The following is a 24,758-nucleotide window of genomic DNA, read 5'->3' on the forward strand; positions in this document are numbered from 1 at the left end:
AGAACACATGTCCATGGAAGCAGCTGATCAAGAAAAAAACTTAAAAAAGAACAAGAAAAGTAAGAAAAAATGCAACAGTTGGAATTGGTCGGTCATTATCACATGCAGAGACTTATTATTCCCTGTCAAGAAATACGATTCTGAAGTGTTCCGAATGTTGGTACAGTTTTATTCACTGCGGAAGTGTGAATATCACTGAAGAAACCGTTGCTGGTAAATATAATTATCTTATCACATTACAAAATTATAATTTAAAAAAAGGAGTTTACTGAAAACGTATGTACCAAAAAATCACCTTAGATAATATCGGAATGTATTAATTTTGAATGGCCATACTGATAATGTATTTATGCTTTAAACTTATACTGATTATTTTTCTTGTGTTTTCAGGTTTGTATTGTGCTGCCTCCCCAGTTTGAGCTTCGAGAATCTATGCAATGCGTGTTTAGATTTTGTCGAACGATGTATAAAGTCGGAAGAGCTGAGAACTTCTCTTTGTCTACACAGATGTTACAGTTCAGCCACCAAGCTACAAAAAATACTATTGATAAGGTAATTTTATTGAACTTGTAATAATGCCAAAAAAAATGTTTTTTCTGGAGTAATTATACAGCAACATTTAATGAATTGATTTATCTGGGCACATCTCATAAAATTTGATATGTTCGCATAATACAAAATTTGTCTACTACGTTTTAATATTTATGTTTTTTACTTTTCGTATATTCCCGTGTTGGACAACGCAATTGCCAGACTTGAGGAACACTGAATCTATGTTACAAGGAACTTCTTATAGATGTGCTGTAGTATTGAGTTGTAATTGTGAATTTGTTTGTCTGTTCTTATTTGTATCAATTGTTGCTGATATTTTTTACATTTTTTGATATTATAAGCTATAGAATGAAATAAAGAATAAAATTGAATACGTTTCTTGGTTAAAAAAATATTTTTCACATTAATTAAATAAGTAATCCTTTAATAAGAAACAAAATATGAAGACAAAAACCAAAATAAGTAGCTATTTATCTAGTGAAGAAGATTTCTATCAAATGCTTAACTTTGGGCTTGAAAATACGGTATAATCATGGAAGATTAAGACATTCAGACCTAATTCAATATTTGCATAATTATGCCAAAAAAGCTATTATATGTGTTGGTTATGCAAAATGTAAAATAGAAAAGAAAGAAAGGAAATATAGCCAATTAGTTAAAAGGGAAATAACTGTAAAACTATAGGGAATATTTCAGTTGTAATATTCTTTAACCGTCAAAACCTTTATGTTACCATATCATACCATGTAATGATATTAATGAGTGAAGGTTTAAAACTGAATTCAAATTACGATTCAATAAACTGGATACATGATTTGTATCTCAATAAGTTCAATTTATTTAAGCAATGAAACTAAACGAATACGTGCATAAAATCTAGTCCAGATCACGCCTTTAATTACATTCGTAAAATCGGCCGAATCCGATAATTTTCACGAAACAGCAATCCTAAATGTACGCAAGACAGTATCATCTGACAATACAATAAAGCAAATGTGGCAATAATCATAGAAGAAAATAAGAGAATCCTTAAGAAAGCCCAAACGGCAATATTGAAAATGTTGCAGGCTCGTGTTGATTGAGCCTGTTCATCGGACGGTATTGTCAAGTGCAAATTACCTCCACGCCCCTGCACCGGCTTAAGCAGAATTTAACATTGAACTTGTACATTTTGAAAACATTCGCAGATGTGTTCAGTGTGGCGTTTTATCATGGAACCTTCAATCTGTGACACGTAGTGCCATTCCATGAAAAGCGCATATGGTCCCCAGGTAAAAAATGCGTGTGCCGTAAACGATAAAAACAATGGGCGGAACTAAAATAAAATGGAATTTTGAAAGGGATCAGAGGTTATGAAGCCTGCATATCACAGACAATACGTCAAAAGACAAATTTAAAAGGCAGGGAGCACATATGCCTAGAGGATGATTCAACAGTATTCAAGTGAGGGAATACTAGGACAACCAGCTTCAACAAGAAAATAGTCCGATAGAAAGAACTAAAATTGCACAGAGCACCAATAAATGTTCGTGGCCTGAAACGATCTTTAAGGATCGGAAATATAACATCTCTGATTGAATGTACAGGGCATCTTAAAATCAATAATAGATAACTTTCTAGGTTAATCAACTAGTCAGAAACTTACAAATGTACATTGAAAAGATTTTATTTACATTCTGCTATGCAATTGATACTGGTAACGTTTACATTACCTGACAATTAGGCGTCCTTGTCACATTATGACAGGGAGTCGTTTAAATTCAGACATTTAATAGGAAAATACGTGAATGATGGAGTACTGAAACAAGGCATCGATAAGACAGGGTCGATTTAATCAGCGTGGTCGCTAAGGCATCTCGGACTTGTTAAATTGTTATGCTTCGTTAACTTATATATACTAGGACGAAAAAAAAACGCACGGGTCTAAATGATTGATTTAAGGAATTTAAATTGTATTATTGATTATTATAATTCATTTTTGTATGAAAATTCATCTGTATCGAACCACTGTATTGAATTTCAATCTGTGATTTCGATGTGATTTGAAAAAAAATACCCTTTTTAACGATGACCTTTCTTGTTTTGCGAACCAACGCCGACGCATATCAGCAATCTTGGTCCGATGTGTCCCTCCGATGCACAGTGTGGAGCCTGTCCGTCTTATGCATGGGAATTCACCAGTGTGAGTTTATCATGCCAGGGATGTCCATTCTTCAATGCAAGGCATGTTGTGAGCTGGACATGAATTTAGTGGGGCAGTTTGGACGGTCTCCTTACCATCCTATCCAGTTCGGCCCACAAATGTTCAATTGGGAACCAAAATCTGGACTGGAATGCTGGCCAATTCGAGTGGGTGTATGGGATGTTGGCAAGAAATTGCTGGCAAACTCTGCGTACATGTGGCATCTATATTTTAATATCTGACCGATTTTCATTATTTTAGGCCAAAGCAATAAAATATGTGTTGCAGATATTTTATGTACCGGCGGTTTCGTTTTTCGTCCTATAGTATATATAAATATGTTATTATTGTACTAAATTCTTCAAGGGTTATCTTTCTTTTTACGAGGAAAGATAATCATATTACTACATGTATCTCAATGTATATATATGTATACAAATTCTGATTGTAATTTAAGGAGAAAATGATGTTTTTCAGATTACTAGTCTTAACAAATTTATATTAAAGTCATACTTTAAATGATATGAAATGAAATTATTAAGAATATTAAGATTTCTTATGTCATGCTTGACCTTCTCCAATGAAAAGTTTATGTAAATCTAATATTAATTTTGTTCGCTGTATTATGCACATAAATCATGCTCACTTTGTATTGTACATGTATATATGTATGCTTGTATTGCCATCATGGGCGAATAGCCTTATGGAATAAATGAAATAAACTCATATAATAACTCATATAACTCAAACTCTAACAGATTGTTTCATAAAATGTGGTCGTTGATGAAGACTGCATGTATATTTGAAACAGCATTAAATACCAACTTCAATATATTTTCACATTTGAGAAAATTTCATCTGTACAAATCAAGTGTTTTATATAATACTGCATTATTGTAATGTCGCTTTTCATTGAATAATCTTGACGTTTATATTATTAGTTATAAAGACTTTTGACAGTCTGCTGATGCAATTATACTTAAGCGCCACTTGACTCTATGTTTTCTGTATTTTAACGCAAATGACGTGAGAGGAAAATGTATATACAAAAGTTTTGAAATAAGTATATTTCCATTCATATTTTGTATTATAAGATAACTATTTTACTCATGTTTTGCTGTGACAGATCACCATGTGTGGTTTTAATATGGTAAAATAGAAAATAATTGAAATGTCACTAAAATTTAGTTTTTGTTTTATGTATGCTAACAGATTGTTTCATAAAATGTGGTCGTTGATGAAGACTGCATGTATATTTGAAGCAGCATTAATTACCAACTTCAATATATCTTCACATTTGTGAAAATTTCATCTGTACAAATACAAGTGTTTTATATAATACTGCATTATTGTAATGTCGCTTTTCCAATTGAATAAGCGTGACGTTTTATATTATTAGTTATAAGACTTTTGACAGGTTATAAGGCATTTATATAAACGGTTGTTTTGTATATTTCAAACAACCGTTTATATACGGCCCATATAACCTGTCTAAAATTCTTTATAAACAATTTATAATACTGCAACTTCCTTTTCTACATAATGAAGTGAGATTTCTACATGATTGACAACAGCCATGTATATAAAACTATATAAACGTCACGATTATCCAATGAAAAGGACGTTACAGACGTGCAGTATTATAGTAACCTTATAATACTGCACGTTTGGTAACGTCGCTTTTCATTGGATAATCGTGACGTCTATATAGTTTTTTTTAATACTGAATTCTGCCTAGCTGCTCGGGTCATATTTACAAAACAGCCGTTTATATCGGCCATATAACCTGTCAACAATCTTTATAACTAATTAATATACCGGCTGCTGTCGATTCATAAAGAAATCTTATTTTTCCTCTTAAAATGATGCTTGCTGTATTATAAATTCGTTATAAAGATTATCGACAGGTTATTATGCCGTATATAAACGGCTATTTGCAATATAACCGTTAATACAGGGCCATATAACCTGTCAATAATCTCTATAACTAATAATATACACGACTGCTGTCAATTTATGGGGAAAAAATATTTCCTTTTTTTTTAAAAATGATGTTTGCTGTATTACAAATTTGTTATTTATCTTCTGACAGGTTATATAGCAATAACTAAATGGTTATTTGCAATATAAACCTATATTCCAACAACCATTTATATATATAACTTTTTAAGCAACGAAATATAAAATGAAACAAAACATGAAGAACATAATAATCAGAACAGAATTCGAATTTCACGCAACAACAATCCTAATTTCGGCAAGTGTAAGGAAGACATCGTAAGATTCAGGATTCGCAATTTTGGCTGTTGACGGCTAATCTAGAGAATTTGGAAATAACGAATGACTATATTCTTATCAAACAAAAAACTCTTTCATATATATACCGCCAAATGTACTTATATACAAAAAACAACAACAACAAAATCCTTATATTGAGTTGAGAACTGTACGTGTATGCTCCCGACAATAAATTCTTGATTTATGCAATAACAACAACATTGTAATAACAACATTTGTAGAAAAAAATCAATTGAATATGAAAAACATAATTGGAAATGACAAGAAAACACAAAATGTACATGTGTTTGAAATTAATTTCTATACCAAATGCATTTAGAAAATGCTTACTGTCAAAAAATGACTTGTGAAAAATACACTCCCTTATTTGTTTGCTTTAAACTTATTAGTTAGGTTTGCTAGATATTTTTCACACCTTTTTTACGCCAGATTCAAACACAAACTACTGTGATTACAAGTTTCAAGTTTCAAATTTATTAGCATCATCAGCAAATCAATTGCCTTTGGCCATTTACAAAGAAAACACATGAAGTATGGCAAAGACATACAATACAGAATAGTATAATAACAATACAAATTCATACAAACAAAAACTTTCATGAAACAATTAAGTTTCAAGGGTATATTTACGCAATTCAAAAGCTTCTTAATAAATTTCGATAATAAATCAGTTTCTTTTTGCTGTTACAAGACATAATACTATTAAATTTATTCAAGGAAGGCCATGATATTGTTACCAAGGTATTTCTGACGAATTTGAGAGTATTTTGTACAACATAGGAGAAAATGATATTCGGTTTCTGTTACATTTTGATTACACATTTTACATAGACGATTTTCTCTATCTAATCTACTATATAGCTAGTTCTACCTCTAAATTGTGTGAACAAAGTCTTAAACATGTGAAAGTGTTTTTCTATGCATATCACTGGTAATCTTATCTAAATAAGTTTCATAGCTAAATGTTGTTTTAAATTGTCTGTAAAAATCTAATTTAGATATATTATTTAACGATGTATTCCATTCTTGTATAAACTGATCACGTAATGTTCTTTTTAACAAAAGGAAAATAATCATACTTGTATCGAAGTTAAGTCTTATATGCGAATATCCAAGGTGATCTAAAATGGAATGAATGCGACTTGCCAACAAGAAATATTTACATTGTTGCATTGGTCAATATAAGGCATTAAAAATAGGCATGTTTACAGAATTTTTAATTTTCAACCAGTATTTGAGTGCTCTCTCTTTTGCAACAATAGACATGGAAATATCCCTAATTCCCCATAAATTGCCATATAGGTGTCTGTTTACGTTTACTCCTAACAAATATTTTAAAAATTCTTATATGTAGTTTAATCTACTTCTTTGAAATTGTAACACCCCAAATTTCCGATCCATAAAGCAAAATAGGTACAACCATAGAATTAAAAGTTGTAATTTGGTTTTGATATCTAATTTAACTCTATCAAAAATAAACATCAATTATGGTATGCCTTAAGGGCCTGGTCTGACAACGATTTAACTGCATTTAGAAGATTTCCAGTGTATGAGAATTTAACACCTAGATATGTGAAATTATTCAACAATTTCAATATTTTCATTATTTATAAAAAAGGAACGTTATTATGATCAAGTTCTTCTCTTTTCAAAAACACACACTTTTGTCTTATTTACATTGACTTTCAAACCCCACTTTAACGAGTAATCATATATTTTGTCTAACTGTGCTGTAAAACTATTAGGATCAGTTGTGAACAGTACAATGTCGTCTGCAAAAAGTATCATATACATAGATAATAGCTCTAGATCTTTATTAGTCATTGCATTTATATCAATATTTGCAGAAATATCATTTATGAAAAGTATGAATAGCAAAGGAGACAATGGTTCTCCCTGTTTCAAACCCAACGTTACATCGAAAAAATCTGACATAGACATACTAGAAGATATTTTTCACACAACATTTTACATTACTATATATATTTCTAATCATGTTAATCATTTTACAGCTAACGCCAGATTGAAGTAGTTTTATCCATAGCTCATCTCTCACAACAGTGTCAAATGCCCTTTGGTAGTCGATAAAAGCGCACCAAAGTTTTTCCTTTTTCGATAAAACTTTTTTGAATAATAGTATGTAGCAAAAAAATGGCGTCAGCTGTAGAACGATTATCACGAAAGCCAAATTGTTCATCACAGAAAATATTTTCTTCTTCACACCATTTATTTATTCTGTTCCTAAGCGTTAAAGAGAAAATTTTGGCTATAACATTCACTAAGGTAATCCCTCTATAGTTAGAAGGGTCATGAACATCGCCTTTCTTATAAATAGGTACAATTATACCTTTACACCAAGCCTCAGGGTAAATTCCTGATTCGAATATTTTATTAAATATTATACAAAGATATGGTGATATAAAATCTTTCGCGTCAATAAAAAAGTCAGCTACATTGTTTTCGTAATCACAACTTTTATGGCGGTTTAATGTAGAAATAGTTTTTATAATTTCATTAACAGTCAAAGGTGAATCTAAAACATCAATTATAACGGTTTCATCACGTGAGAATCTCTCAGAATCAGAATTCAGTTGTATATTTGGTGAATTAGAAAAAGTAGAAAAATAATTTTTAAAGTCGCTCAAACTAACATTGTTATGAGTTTTATCACGTTTTTTAAAATTTTTTATGTACTTCCAGAATTTGCGGGGAAACTTCCTACTAACATCTGTTATTTTAGTTTTTTTCCTGATTATAAAATTTTTTCTTTGCATGACGTTTAGTTTTTGCGAATTCATTTCTAAATTTTAAAAATGAGAATTTGTTCTCTTCTTACAAGTAGTTGTGGTCCTTGAGTGCCTGTTTAGCACGGAAAAATGAGGGCTTTTGCATCTCGACATTTTTCGTTGAACCATGTAGATTTTTTTCTGTTTGGTGATAGGGACAGACGAAAATGTTTTACTAAAAGTTTGAAACGATAAATCATGCACAAGTTTAGAAAAAGCATCAACACCCTGGTTCACATCAATATCACTAGACTCAAGTTTTCTTATAATGTCGTCAAATAAATCAGTTTTACTTAAAAGTAAATTAAAAAATTTATCCTTTTCTGTTATATCCCAAACAATTTTATCATACGAATAATTACATTTACTGTCAATCTGTGTAGCATTACATTTTAAAGAAAAAATGATAGGACAATGGTCCGAATATTCAGTTAAATCCATTACACACATGTTAGATATATATTTAAAATTATCACATTTAGTAATCAAATAGTCTACAGTACTTTGTATAGGCTTATTTCTTTTAACCGAATGAAAAGTACAGTGGCCTGGCGAAATACGCCCGTTTGTAATACACATATTGTTTTGTTTACAAAGTGTCAGTAATTTCACACCAAATGGATTAACATGTTTATCATGATTTTCACGCACAAGTAGATTTTCGCTTTGATCTTCATTCTCCGGCATACAAACATAACGGTCTAACTGTAAGTCTGATATAAAATCTGGTTCTTCACCGGTGCGTGAATTTAGGTCACCAAGTAAGTATATATCGCCCAGGTCACTATACTTTCGGAGCTCTGTATTTAAATGTTCAAAGAAATCAAAATCAAACAATGGAGAATTAACATGTCTGTAGACAGCAGAATCTTCAGGTGGAATGTAGCAAACACAAAAGTATTGGTCATTTTCACACTTTGAGTATTCTTTTTTTAATTTAAACCAAAGAATACCGTTTACATTTAATGACACTAACTCGACGGCGTTACGGTAAATTTCTTTGAAATACACAATAACACCCCCGCTATCCCGTTTTGCCTTTCTATTTATTTTAGGTCTTGGACATTCAAAACAGTCGTATCCTTTAATATCAACATTTGACAGATTAGAGTTCCAGCATTCGGTTAACAAAAGAAAATCAAAATCAGATACAAAATTAACAAAATCGCAGTCACTTAATTTGGATTTTATACCCTGTACATTCCAGAGTAGAAATGATAACTGTTTCTCGTTGTTTCCCTAATAAGTATCATAACCGGCACGTGACACCGTATCTACCGTAAACATTTTACCGTCAATACAAAGTTTATCATATGATAGCCAAGCATTCTTATTGGCTCGTTTGGCAGCAATGAGGGTAGGAATTAACTTCCTCCGTTTCTCCTGCACCGCTTTCGGGAATTGGTCACCGACTCGGAACGAGGGATGATCTTGATCTTTGGTCACATCACGCACACGCTCTTTAACTGTTAACTTGTCCTGGTAGAAATTGAACTTAACTACTATTGGTCGTGTTTTACTGTTTACATAATTTCCAATACGATGGGCCCTGTCTATTTTTTATTTTTTCTCTGGCGTCAGTAATATTGAGTGTATTTTGAAGAAAGCTATAAATTTTGTTCATACAATTTTCGGATTTTCTCTCATCAAACGATTTACATTCATCAAGACCAAAGAATAATAGGTTGTCCCTCATAGATCGGGATTGAAGATCTTGTACCTCTTCTAATAGATTGTGATTTTGTTTTTTCAGGGTATCATAGTCATTCGAAAGCTGTTTTATACGATCTCTCTCCCCCTTTAGGACTGAGTCAATAGATTTCTGTTTCTCAAGCAGTTCATCACACGTTTGGGAATCCATAGCACGACTGGCTTCTACATCTAATATTCGACCGTTATTTTCTAAAACTGATGATTCAAGCGAGGAGACTCTATTTTCCATCAGGGTCATTTTCTGTGACATTGATGATAATTGCTGTTCAATATTATCAAGTTTTTGCAGACGATTTTCTAATGAATTCAGTTTATCAAGTACAGTTTGTTGAAACTCGCTAGTTTGTGGTGTTTGAGAAATGAACGGCTGGTTCACTGGCTGCGATAATGCCTGAGATAATGGCGATGTCGGAATCATGTGATTTTGATACGACGAAGGAGTAAAATATTGAAGAGGCATAATCTGGGGCATTACACCTTGGGGAGACGCCGCCATATTCATTGATTGAGACATTTTTGTACAGTTTGTTTGACGTTTAGCGGGAGTTTCACTCACCAATACTGGGGACGTTTGTGATTTAGTCCTTTTTTTAGATCCTTTGTTCCGTAGACCCATTCGAAATTTTATGTTTTATATCCAAATCTGAACAATTTCACATTTTGTGTAGTCCATATTCAATCAAATCCAACTTTTACACTTATTTGTTATAAATTTACAAGATTTTGCTCTTTAAATCCGTCTGTTTCTTTAAATTTTTATTTGAAAATTTTCATACAGAAATTTTGACCGCCATACTTCACGCATGCGCACTTCCTATTAAGTTAAGGGCATCATTAAGTGACAAGATTCACTATGTCACAAGTCAAGAGTAAAATGTAATCAAGGAAAGCTTTAACATTTTGATGCCTGTATATATAGACACAAATCTTATTATTTTCATTCATTTACCAATTTCAGCGTATAAATTCAGTATCTCAGTAATAAATTAACATGAATTGTTCATATGCAACTCTTCCATTAATGGATCCCACTGGAAATGATGACTTGTTTGAAAATAAAGCTATTGATTTCGACTATGATGGTAATATTTAAGAATGATTTACTCTTCAGTGATTGATTTATTTGTTTTAACGAAATTAACAAATGTCTACGAGCTTAAACTTTTACTTGTAACTTGAATTATTTATAATGAATATAATTATGTGCATTTTATGTTTTCAGATTCTTCGTCAGGCTATGAATCTACAGACATTTCTGATGTGGAATCAGTGAGTTCTTGGGGGTCACGTGACAGTCTTGACAGCAGATCATATGACACCACCCACGAAGAAGTAATGAACTTCAGTAGTACGCATGCGCTTTCCGAGCACCTAAAATTAATTCTGGCAATGCCTGAAATGTGTGACGTCACGTTTATAGTTGGACCACGTGAAGTGCCCGTACATGGTGTTCGTGCCATCATGGGTACACGGAGTAGGTAAGAATCTTAGTTTTATTAGGCTGAATATTTCGTGATTTGTCCACTCGAAAGTAATAGAGTACCTCAATCGCCCCATTACATATTTATTCATACATTACTTTTTATTTCAGAATCATGTATCAACTGATTTTGAAACACATGTCCATGGAAGCAGCTGATCAAGAAAAAAACTTTAAAAAGAACAAGAAAAGTAAGAAAAATGCAACAGTTGGAATTGGTCGGTCATTATCACAGAGACTTATTATCCCTGTCAAGAAATACGATTCTGAAGTGTTCCGAATGTTGGTACAGTTTATTCACTGCGGAAGTGTGAATATCACTGAGGAAACCGTTGCTGGTAAATATAATCACTAATCACATTACAAAATTTATAATTTAAAAAAAGGAGTTTACTAAAAACGTACGTAACAAAAATCAACTGATAATATCGGATGTATTACTTTTGAATGGCCATACTGATAATGTATTTATGCTTTAAACTCATGATATTTTTTGTTGTGTTTTCAGGTTTGTATTGTGCTGCCTCCCAGTTTGAGCTTCGAGATCTATGCAATGCGTGTTTAGATTTTGTCGAACGATGTATTAAGGTCGGAAGAGCTGAGAAACTTCTCTTTTCTACAAGATGTTACAGTCAGTACAAAGCTACAAAAATACTATTTGATAAGGTAATTTTATTGACTTGTAAATAACTGTCGAAAAAAAGATTCCAGATTAATTTGACAGGCAACAGTTTAACTGAAATGATTTTATATGGGCATATCTGCATAAAATATTTATATTGTCGCATAATATACAAATATTTGTCTACTCGTTGTTTATATTTTCATGTTTATACTTTTCAGATATATTCCGTGTTTGACAGACGCCACATTGCCAGACTTGAGGAGACACGTGTATGAATGCACTATGTTACAAGGAACTTCTAATAGATGTGCTGTAGTATTAATTGTTATTTGTTGTCTGTTCATGGATCAATTGTTATTGATATTTTTTACATTTATTGATATATAAGCTATGAATGAAATAAAGAATAAAAATGAAACGTTTCTTGGTTAAAAAATATTTTTCACTTAATTAGAATAAGCAATCCTCTACATAAGAAACAAAAATATGAAGACAAAAAGCCAAATAAGTATCATTTATCTATGAAGATAAAATAACGGTAAAAACATGGCAAGATAAAGAAATTCACACCTAATTCAATATTGCATTAATTATGCCAAAAGCTATATATGTGTGGTTTATGCAAAATGTAAAATAGAAAATGAAAGAAAGGAAAATATAGCAATAAAGTAATAGGGAAATAACTGTAAACTATAGGGGAATATTCAGTTGACGATTCTTTAAACCGTCAAAACTTTGTTCCATACATTACATGAATGATATTGAATGAGTGAAGGTTCAAAACTGAATTCAATTACCGATTCGAATAAAACTGGATACATGATTTATCCAATGAGTTCAATTAATTAAGCAATGAAACTAAACGAATACATGCATAACATAGTCAAATCACTCGTAAATCGGGCCGAAACACGAAACAGCAATCCTAATGTACGCAAGACAGTATCATCTGAAATACAATAAAGCAAAATGTGGCGATAAAATAGAGAAAATAAGAATCCTTTAAGAAAGCCCAACACGGCAATATTGAAAATGTTGCAGGCTCGGTTTGATTGAGCCTGTTCATGGACAGTATTGTCAAGTGCAAATTACCTTCCACGCCCCATAGCACCGGCTTAAGCAGAATTTAACATGAACTAATACAATTTTGAAACCTCCGCAGATGTGTTCATATGGCGTATATCATGGAACCTTCAAGAAAGGCATTCAGACCTTTGTCTTTATTTTATCAAAAGCTACATATGTGTAGTTTATGCAAAATGTAAATGTAAAATCGAAAATGAAAGAACGAAAGGAAAATATATAGAGGATATTAAATGAGTGTAAGTTTAATACTGAATTAATTGCACGAGTTGAATAAAATTATATTATGCGAGCCTGTGGCGAGCATAATATTATTTTATTCAACGAGTGCAATGAATTCAGTATTGAACTTACACTCATTTAATATTCTATTTATCACATACCAAAAATAAAGACCGTTTAAAGTGAAATAAGAGTAATTTTACATTGACGCGCCTATAGTATAACGTTAACATTTAGCGCGTCTTTACACTATGTTTGTATAACGCTAATGACGTCGCGTCAAAATATATGCACGGCCGTGCAATACCATATTTACGGAGTCGCAAAATCGGCACGGGTGTGTGATAAAGCCATTTATTGTTCATTCTTGTTGGTTAAAGGGAAATAACTACATGTATACGAAAATTTTGACGATGCTTAAATTCTTCAAAAATATATTGTGTTCTCTTTAGTGCACGAGAAAACAATGGGCGGAACTAAACAAAATGGAATTTTGAAAGGGGACGAGACTTTTAACTGTTGAAAACTGAGTACCGCGCAAGCCGGTATTGGTGGGCGTGAGGGATGTTGCACACCATTATTATCCTTAATGTACATACTCAATCAAGCCGAGTCTGCAATGTTTATATAATTTTGTTTTGATTCATGCTTCCGTGGGATCAAGCTTTATCCAGACTTTTTCTATCAAATTTGCTTAGATGAAAAGAAAATCTTGTCAGATAATTGTTTAGCATTGTATAAATCCTCATTTAACGTCGAAATGCTCGAACCCATGATTTCTGGGTTGAGATGCAGACACCTTAAAGAATAGGCCACCGCTCCCCTTAAATTTAATGGTTGACGGATCACTGAGGAAATCGTTGCTGATAAATATAAGTATGTAATCACATTACAAAATTTAGAATTGAAAAAAGAGTAAACAACTGTAAACGTTTGTAACAAAGAGGCGTCCGACAATATCGGATGTATTACATGTGAATGGCCATACTGATAATGTATTTGTGCTTCACTCAATGTGATAATTTTTCTTGTGATTTCAGGTTTGTTTTGTGCTGTCTCCCAGTTTGAGCTTCGAGATCTATGCAATGCATGTTTAGATTTTGTCGAACGATGTATAAAGGTCGGAAAAGCTGAGAAACTTCTCTTTTCTACAATATGTTACAGTCAGCACAAAGCTACAAAAATACTTTTTGATAAGGTAAGTTAATTGACTGAAAAAAAAGTTTCAAAAATAATGTTTATGATAGACAACTGAATTGTTTTCATCTGAGCATATCTGCATAGATTTTTTTACCTGTATCGCATTTTAAATAAACAATATTTTGTCTATTTGTTTTTAACCCTTTGTTTATATATTCATGTTTGTATTTTTTAGATATATTCCGTGTTGGACAGACGATGCATTGCCAGACTTGAGGAGACACATGTATAAAAACACTGTGTGACAAGAAACTACTACAATGTTATTTATTGTTGTCTGTTATCGAACTATTTCAATTTGTTGTTGATGTTTTTTACATTTGTTGATATATATGTATGAGCTATGTATTAAATAAAAAAAGATGTTTAAAAATCTTTTCACTTACATGTTAGACGAGGGCAAAAGATTATTCTAATAATAAATTGTATGATCAGTAGTCTTAATAGCGGAGACATACAGAACATATATAAATAAAAATTCATTGGAAAAGATAACTTAACCAGGTTTAAAGATTGAATTTTTCTGTTATATATTAATCTGAGCTGCATTCAATCATAAAATTGATTAATTACAACGAAGGGAAATAACTTCATAATGAAATCTATTTGTTTTAATTTTTGTTACCTCCCTTACATTTATAACTTCTTCACCACACCATCGACTATTTAACAATTTAACACAATTGTGGCACCAGAAACCACTAATTCGTATAACTTTTTTGAAATAATTTCTTTATGGATTAAAAATAAACACATCTAACCGACACTGAGTATGTTAACTCGCAATTAAAATCGAAAGGGGATATTGAAATGACTGGATAAATCGGATAGTGGGTGTTGAAATGGCACTGGCTGTCTGTCCGGATAAATCGGATAGTAGTCTCAACATTTCGACTGCAAGACCGACCGATTTTATAATCTGATATTTCTTAGATGTCTGTCTATAAGGGTGACCATCGTCTATATAATAAAAAGCCCTAAAGCGCACAATCTGTTGGGCTAATCGGTTAGGGGATGTTGAAATGGCACTGGCTGTTCATCCGGAATAATGCCATTTTTGTCAGTTTATATGAATCAGTGGCTAGTCAGTGCCTACTCACTTTTCTCAAGAATATATAAAATATTACTGTCTTCATGTTCTACGGTGGCACAAAGGTGACATGTGTGTATGGAAGCTTGAATTGACCCCCCGAGATGCCGTGTTCGAGATAATACGCATGTGCATGTGCATGTCGACTTATTTTAAGGCGATACGATGTGTTGTGTCGTCGCTTAACGTAACAAGTACAAATGTTGCTGCAATGCAGCAATTGAGAAGCTCCGCGCAAAAAAATACGCTTATTACAGATACCTTACCAAATTATTCCTACGCACAGGTCATGTGTTATATTCAGATTAAGTACTATTGCAGATTTTTTCCGAATGTTTTGTAAACCATTTTTTGCATAATTATACTTATCTTATGCACTGTCCATAATTAAAAAGAGGGGCCAGATATTTAATTTGAAAAAAAAATGCTTTCACTGATGCCTACCTGATAAGGAAAGTAATTCCATTGAATACAAACATGTAAATGTTATGTGACATGACTGTACTGTGTTCTGTTTGTGTCACTACTGTAGTCAGTAATATAAGATGATAAAAATATAGAAGTCTGTTTTTATTATTATTATAATTGTAACAAATATACAAAAAGTAACAAAAGGGAATAATATATTAATAATATAGTAATATTACATGCATTTTTTTATGTCAAATTTTAAAAAAATATGGTTTCTTTCAATACTGATAGAAGACTGTTACCTGAATATTAGGCAGGTATGAGGAAATTCACTATGCGAGTCAAAGATATAAAAGCTACTTGACATTGGTGATATAAAGAGCTATTGTTAATTGATTTATTGGGAATAAAACCATTCATAAAAAAAAACAATACACCTCATGTTGAAACTGCATATCAAAGTTTCTTATCTATCTATCTATATATAGTCTATGCCTAATAAGGGTCCTTCCCGCCGTTCGAGCACAAAATGCAGCTTTCGCTGTCGAGTACGGACTCCGCCGGATATGTCACCAGTCATGACCCGAATCTTGAAACACTGAGTGTTGATAATTTACCTTTCTGCAATGGCGTGCATTACCAATGTTACCACAGAAATGTAACCTTATATACTAAAGTTATAATTATTTCAAAACAACCAATATATCAACATGTTATTATTAAACATTTAGTTTCATAAATATAAATTAAGAATAATAATCAAAAACAAAATTATTAAAATATAATGCCTGAAATCTTCTTTATATTGACAAAGTGACATGATTTTTATTAAAGTTTTATGCCTGAAATCTTCTTTTTATTGACATGATTTGATTTATTGATTAATATGAACAAGTGTGTATTAATTCAGACACGGGCACAAATGCTATTTTTATAATGTTGATAATAAACTTAAAACATTCACAAGACCACGGCCTTAACAGAAACCTTATCATTTTTAATTTAACACAACGGTTCTTGATTTGGTGTGCTTCTTTGGGGGCTACATGGAAATGACAAAGCTAAAACGTTCCAGTGTTCCGTGGTATTTTTCATAGAATTCTGCATCTCATGTCTCCATGAACATTGCTAATATTTCTGTCAACCGCCAAAGAATGGCCCGCGCATGTGCAAAGAGGGTGCCGTTTCATAATAATACCGATAGGATTACGAATCGTGAATATAAGATGATCGGTTGTGTCTTTTAAATGATTTAGAGATGACTTACTACCAAGACTATCCTGAAGGTAGAATGAGGTTATCAATATATTAAACGTATTAACTCAGCCATGATTTTATAGAAGCAGGGCTCCAGATGTCATGAAAATGTATTTAAAAAGTAAATATTGTGAAGCGAACAAGTATTTTAATTTGTACAGTGCAAACAGAGCTTACAATCCCGTCCAATGCAAAAAGGGTGTAAAATATACAAAAATAGCCCTTATTCCATTGCTAACGCAGTAGAAATAAAGTGAAAAGTGCACATGACACAACGTCTCATTATTGTGAACATTTGTGCCAAGTATTAACAAAATCCCTTGATTTATGAACAAGTTATAGACCGGACACAAAATATACCCTATAACAGACTATGTTAATCTTTGACCTGTAGGTGTGACCTTGACCTTGACCTTGGAGGTAGTGGTGCTCGTGTTGCACATCATATCATTATTGTGACCATTTGTGTCAAGTATTTTCAAAATCCATTGATCTATGAAGATGATATAGACTCGACATAAAATATACCCTCTAACATACTATGTTATTTTTTCTCTAAGTGTGACCTTGAACTTGGAGGTAGGGATGCAGGTGTTGCGCATGACACATTGTCTTATTAATGTGACTATTTGTGCCAAGTATTTTCAAAATGCTTTGATCTATGAAAACGTTATGGACCGGACACAAAATATACCCTATAACAGACTATGTTAATCTTTGACCTCCAAGTGGGACCTTGACCTTGGAGTTAGGTGACCAGTTGTTGCGCATGACACATCGTCTTATTATTGTGAACAATTGTGGCAAGTATTTACAAAATCCATTCAAAGATAAGAATGTTATGGCCGGACACGACATATACCCTCAAATAGACAATGTTGGCCTTGAATGAGCAAGTGCGACCTTGACCCTGGAGGTAGGGGTCTGGTTGTCGCGCATTACACATCGTTTTATTATAACAAACATTTGTCCCAAGTTATTTCAAATTCCTTTGATAAATGACAAAGTTATGGACCGGACTTGAAAGTATGACGGGCAGACAGACGGACGGACGGAGCCTATTTCTACATCCCCCTTTTTTATTCGAAAAGGCGGGGGACAATAAACCCCAATTATGGAAATATATATTAATTTTTCTTGCATTGTAGTATAATAATGCACGCTTTATTTAATTTATCCCTCAGGCCTATCGGTCTTCGTGATTATATTCCTACACATTTGAACTCGAACCCTACATTATTCTAAAGTTTAAAAATAAATAATGGTACAATTTATACATCAGAGTGAAACTGTAATAGTATTGTGAATCTCTTTTTAAAACATTCAAATCTTATTTAAGGATATTATATAGTAATAATTGAGGATAAATGTACATTTTTGCATTAGCATCTGCAGAAGCACGAGGAAGTATTTGAATTAAACTATTAAGAACATGAATGTAATACGGAATTCCATAAACGACAGCCTACTGCTCACTGCCTACTGCTAACTGGACAGCCTGCTGCTCACTGGCTACTGCTTACTGCTTATTGAAAGTCTAAGTCTATGTATGGATCAAATAGAAGTATTCCGAATGTACACACATGTGCGCCCGCCATTTTGTTGAAGGTAAACTTTGCGGAAAACAATGGTAAATAATTAAAAAGGATTATTTTATAGCCTGATAATTTGTAATTTCGAATTCATTGCAATGACTTGTGTACGTCCCACCATTGCACACTGCTTTGATTATGTTATGAAATGGTTCCACGTGCCTCTTGCACAGGTGATTGATAAATTGTCAAATATAGGACGCATTTTAGGGTAAACCAGCTTAATAATAAATTTTTCACAAAGAATCTGTGTTCAACAATCAACATGGATGGGATTGAGCCCACTATTTCTCGCTTGAGAGGCGGAGATCTGGACCATTATGTCAACACTCCTTTATCATATTTAGAATTTCATAGTTTATTAAACATTCTCTCATAATCAAACATGTGTGAGTTCATTTACGAGATCATTTTGGTTCAGTTTTTATTGGCTGTTAGTTATATAGCTTATAAATGTGTAATTCCTTATTAAATGTTATGCATTTATGTTAAGTTGATTGCAACTCTTGATAGTTTATGTTGCAAAGATGCTTTGAAGGTTAATTATAGAATCAATTTTATTCCAGTACAGAGGATGATAAATCTGACAGAAACATTTCAATGGAGGAACAGCCTATACTTTCATTGACTTCACAGACAAGTAATAGAACCAATACACCTGTATAAAAATATGGAAATTACAATGGAAGAGGAAAAGGACTACATAAATGTATTGGTTCTTATAGAGAGTTTAACTGGCTTCCTTCTGAAAGCATAAACAAAGACAAACTTGGCTGTATTCAAATTGTTTCAAAAACGTTCAATATTTCAATGACATAAAGAGTGCAAACATGAAGTGATAAATTGGATCAGCTTATTTTACTTTTATAAAAAGCCATTGTGCTATTGAAGAACTCTGAAAAATAATAGATTCTTAATTATTTAAATTTACTAAAAAATTTCTGATAAACAAAATGATCATGTTAATGTTACAATATGAGCCGTGTCATGACAAAACCAACATAGTGCGTTTGCGACCAGCATGGATCCAGACCAGCCTGCGCATCTGCACAGTCTGATAGGATCCATGCTGTTCGCTATCAGTATCTCTACTTGTAGTAGGGTTTGTAAGCGAACAGCATGGATCTTGATCAGACTGCGCGGACGTGCAGGCTGGTCTGGATCCATGCTGGTCGCAAACCCATTATGTTGGTTTTGTCATGACGCGGCTCATATATTTTTTGACGTGTTTGTTTAAAATCCATCTTTTATATAATTTTTATAATTATCTTGTTAACAAACACACTTAAAAGTGAACTTTAAGGTTGGTTATTTTTTCTATTTCTTTTTGCCATTACCGCAAGTAAAACCAATGAGCAAATCTGCCTTCGTATTTGCCAGAATCATCTAATGAAAGTCATTACTATTTCTATCAGGTTCTAGAAGTTTGACAACTAAGGTAAACAGTTCTAAGACATCGTAATAGTGTAGAGCTTTTATGGTATAATATGAAGCATTTTTAAGTTACCTTTCTTACAACGTGTATATCACTTTATATTGCAGTCTTTGCAGAGTATATTTACATTAATATGATTAATCTCGTAACAATTCTATAATTCATAACAGAACTTTGAATTATAATTCTGCTCTTATATTGATTACTTTTCCCGAAACTTTACAAATATTTTATATAGATTTTGATTTTTTTACAGGCGTGTATTAATTTTTATCTTTAAATAATTGTGTATACAAGAAAATATTAGCTTACTGGTCTCATTATTGGGACTAAACATACTTTTTATGTGGTGTTATAATCAATAAGTGTATTTTGTTTTTCATTTTAATTGTAAATAAAAGTTCTTTAAAAATAAAATATCATAATTTTCTTGTAATTTTGTTTATGTTTAGCTCCATGGAAAACAAAATAATGATAAAATGAAATGTAAATGGTTATACATGTATATATATATGTTAACCACGAAGCAAAGTTTCTTTGTTGAATGTTGTAACATGACCAAGTTGGAAAAAACAATAATCAACTTGTCCACATTTAAATAGTGTCTTAGTCCATCAATTTTAAATGCATAGGATCGCAAAAAGTATGTATTAGGAAGATGAAAATTACGTTATATTATTAGTTCCATAAGAAATACATCTGAAGCTCCAATATCTGGCAAGTTAACTGAATATTTCACTTCAAAACAGCTTTACAAGATCACCTAAAGACAATGAAATAAAAAGACGGCCGTCCAGCAATATATTGATTAATCTGTTTTTCTTTCCTGTTGTTTTAATGCCTTTATCATAAGTTATAAAAATCAGAATGTAACACAGGCAAAACTGCAAAAATTTAAGAATTACATGCGGAAGGCCTCAAATTTAGGATACCGCAGTTCATCATATCGTTAAACAAATACTAACATTCCTTTGTATTAAATAATAATGCCCACGTAAGATCTTTCAATGATTTTATTATGCATCGACTTTCTTATTATAACACAATAATTGACATGTTAGTCATCATGCTTTTGTCGAATATCTTTTTAACATCTACTATAGTAACATTTTCTTGTTAAGGTATAAATGTACGGTCTACAAACACCAGAACAAGTATTAACTTTTTAGATACAACTAAACGTTTCCATGTATGATTTGGACAACGAAGTGTGTATATCAGAATAAACTACTGGTAATCCGAGACGTGACTGGTATATATAATTTTGTCTGAAAATCGTTTTGAGCACCATTATCTAGATACTTTTCGAACAAAATATGATAGCATTATTTTCAAAATGCGAACATAAAACTGACCGTTGTAATTTAAATGAAAAACAACGACGTTCATGACATTACAAGGCCTCCGTTTAAAAATATCATTAAGCACAATAGTTATAGGATAGGGTCAATATCATTTAATGAACAAATATTATAATATACATGTTATATTGTAGATGTATCTAAATGACTGTCTTTTACAAGCTTGAACAGGGATATACATGTATAAATAATTCAGCAAGCAGTTTTATTTGGTAGCTCAAAATTACCGAACAAGATTTAATGACAGAATTTTTTTTGTAATATTTGGTTTGATAACATTTTTATAAAGTTAACAGGTCTATGATTTGGAAAAGTTCCAGATGCCTGCAAAGATGTATACTTATATTTCTGCTTAGTATAACGAGAATTATACATGTACATGTATAAATGTAACGAGTCCCAAGGTTTCAGTCAAAGGCTTCATAAATGATACAGAGTACTGTAATTCCTTGACCAATACTGTTTCAAACGGCCTCATTGTAACATATAAACACATTGGAAGAAGTACGTAAAAAGCCAACATTTGCTTTCAGGCTTTTAATCGGGTATTAGACAGGTGTTACAGTTGGCATTTATCATTCAGCATTAAACAGTCGCTGTAAGCATTAAGCAGTTGAAAGTAAGCAGTTGACAGTAGGCAGTTGACAGTAAGCAGTTGACAGTTGACAGTAAGTAGTTGACAGTAGGCAGTTGACAGTAAACAGTAGGCTGTCGTTTATGGAATTCCGTATGAATACGTTCGAGGGCTTTTATAAATTTTTATTCACTTCAAAAAAGTTCATCAACGCTATTCTGGCATTAAAGTATACGTCTTATAGGTAATTCCGGGTTTCAATATCCATATCCCCATTTATTTGACAGCTATGATTTGAAAATGAAACTATATACGGGTAGCTATCGCAACTTCTCGGCTCTGTACGTCCGTCAAACTTCGTTTTCATCTTCGTTAATGTTTATACCTGATTCAAGAATAGAGACAAAATATATCAATAACATTCTTCCTACCAATAATCATTATATTTTTGCAGCTAAAGTTACTTCACACATTCTGAAGTACACACATTCTGAAGACAGCTAAAATCATAAAAACTCTAAAATCTGATTTCTTGTTGCGCAGTAAAAGCAGTTCCGAATGTTGAAATAAAAAGCTCACAATAAATGTCAAATTCTTTTCAGGTATATAAAGATGATTATATGAGCCGCGTCACGACAAAACCAACATAGTGCGTTTGCGACCAGCATGGATCCAGACCAGTCTGCGCATCTGCGCAGTCTGATCAGGATCCATGCTGTTCGCTATCAGTTTCTCTACTTGCTATAGGGTTTGTAAGCAAACAGCATGGATCCTGATCAGACTGCGCGGATCCATGCTGGTCGCAAACCCATTATGTTGGTTTTGTCGTGACGTGGCTCATATGTTGTGTACCCGCGCGGAATTTGTAAAGGTAAACTTTGTTCAAGGTATGCAATAGATTTTATTATTTAAAAATGATAAAATAAATATCCAAATAAGACTTTATTTTCTGATATTACAGTTAAACACTGGGAAGTATGAAATAAGGATCAATTTTATTGTTCTTAAACTTTGTTCTACCTCATTAATTCTTCAATTATATCACTATTGAATTTCTGAAAGTTATGTTAATAAAGAAATGTAGTACAGAACTCAAAGAAAGTAATGCCATTTTCCTTGCAAGTCAAACTTATTTTGGTTATAAGTACTCAATTTATCATATACACGTACATTGATTTCTGCTAAAAAAAAGTGCATGCCTGATAAATTAAGCTTTATCAGAACATAATAGAACAGAGTTTATTTCTTGTAAGCTTATAAGCATAGGTACGTCGTTATAACAAACATGTTGCAATGTCATTTTAGGTCAAATAATTAACAATGCAGAAAAACCCATATAAACAACCCATATAAACAACAAAGAAATCATTACAAAACAGAGTAATGGGAAATTTAATACATACAATGCTATTCCTTTATCAGACACCTCATTATACATATTGAAATAAAATTAAAAGAATGGGTTATTTTTACCTCTTACTAGTTTGAAAATATTAAACTGATAAACTTCTATAATTTACAGAGAAGAACTGAATATAAGAAAAAGTTTTCATTGGTCATTTTAAATATACATTTTTTGTGTGTATTTTCTTTCTACTAAACTTTGTTTTGGTGTGAAAGTTACTAATTGGCACAATTACCTGAAACTTCCTTCGCTTCTGGTGTCTTTTGCCATTTAGTACAGTTTTGGTGATTGTTAAAATACTACTTTGTTCACATTTTGCTACTTTTTAAAAATTAAATAACCTCACATTCATGACTCCTTCCTTTTATAACCAACATGCTCTAAAATACTCATTTCCTCTCCTTAAAGGGAATTGTTTATTCATTTGTAAAATGGTATGCTAATATATTTAATAACCAACCCTTGACCTTGCACTGTTTTGTATTTGAAGCAGTCCATTCCTTCAAAGTTTCAGAGATTTCAATCATGGTCAAAATGCACTAGTAAAAGATCCTGGTCAGATTGCATGGATTCTCCGGTTGGCCTCCTGGCCCCATGTTCACTAGCACAAGATCATGATCAAGGAACAAATGATCCTAGTTTTCTTTTCATTTTTTTATAAAACTTAAATTGAGAGTGTTGTCCTAGAATTAAATGGTATAATAAACAAAGTGTAAAAAATTTGCTGATTTGCACAAAAACAAGCCTTTTCCGGGATGATATCGACAAATAACAAATACAAGCATCAATACAAATGTCTGAGGACAAATAATGAGTCAATATAAAATATCACTCATGTTATGTCAATTTAATTAATTTACAACACTGTGTATATATTTCCAAAGTTAATCTCCTTGTTTTGTAGTTGATTAATTAATGTAATGATGACAGGAATTACAGCAGCCTCTGTAGAACTTTTACCTCTTTATAACATTCTTTCCTAAAGTATGTCTATACAATAAATGTAACCTCTGCAGAGCAATCACCTCTCTACAACAACATCATTTCTTTCCCAAAGAAAGATTTTAAAGTTACCTCTGCAGAACAAACACCTCTACAACAACATTATCATTTTTGTCCTAAAGTAAGACTTTACAATAAACCTCTGTAGAGCAATCACCTCTCTACAACAACATTTTCATTACTTTCCCAAAGTAAGACTATAAATTAAATGTAACCCCTGCAATCACCTTTTTACAACAACATTTTATTATCATTTCTTTCCCAAAACAAAACTTTACAATAAATGTAACCTCTGACAATATCTCTTGTCTGCAACCAAAATTTTTGTCTCCCATAAGGGTGGTTGCTATACAGAGGTTGTAAATTACTTACAATTAATATATACTTAATGTCCTATTCATCTATATATAAAAAATATTTTTTCTGCAGCAGTACTTCATTTGAAAGTATCTAAAACAAGAACATATATAATACACATAATTTAAACTAC

At 32.2% G+C, this 24,758-nt stretch overlaps 1 protein-coding gene across 1 annotated transcript; it reads left to right on the top strand.

Annotated features, from left to right (window-relative positions):
* The first annotated feature begins 10,418 nt into the window (after positions 1–10,418).
* LOC132724830 (serine-enriched protein-like) lies at positions 10,419–14,373 on the top strand. The gene is made up of 5 exons (XM_060709784.1): positions 10,419–11,009; positions 11,123–11,349; positions 11,520–11,642; positions 13,982–14,139; positions 14,317–14,373. The coding sequence occupies exons 1-5, from the start codon at positions 10,744–10,746 to the stop codon at positions 14,371–14,373; spliced, it is 831 nt and encodes a 276-aa protein (XP_060565767.1). The 5' UTR covers positions 10,419–10,743.
* Positions 14,374–24,758: the final 10,385 nt, after the last annotated feature.

This window comes from Ruditapes philippinarum, unplaced genomic scaffold, assembly GCF_026571515.1.
Source record: "Ruditapes philippinarum isolate M1 unplaced genomic scaffold, ASM2657151v2 ctg6891_1_1_1_1, whole genome shotgun sequence".
Lineage (NCBI taxonomy): Eukaryota > Metazoa > Mollusca > Bivalvia > Venerida > Veneridae > Ruditapes > Ruditapes philippinarum.

What these genes read in the sequence shown, in the direction of transcription:
- LOC132724830 (XM_060709784.1), top strand. Translation starts at nt 10,744, where the DNA reads ATGTTTTCAGATTCTTCGTCAGGCTATGAATCTACAGACATTTCTGAT. An exon ending in ATCATGGGTACACGGAGTAG is followed by an intron (nt 11,010 to 11,122) that starts GTAAGAATCTTA and finishes TTTTTATTTCAG; the next exon opens with AATCATGTATCAACTGATTT. An exon ending in CAAAAATACTTTTTGATAAG is followed by an intron (nt 14,140 to 14,316) that starts GTAAGTTAATTG and finishes TGTATTTTTTAG; the next exon opens with ATATATTCCGTGTTGGACAG.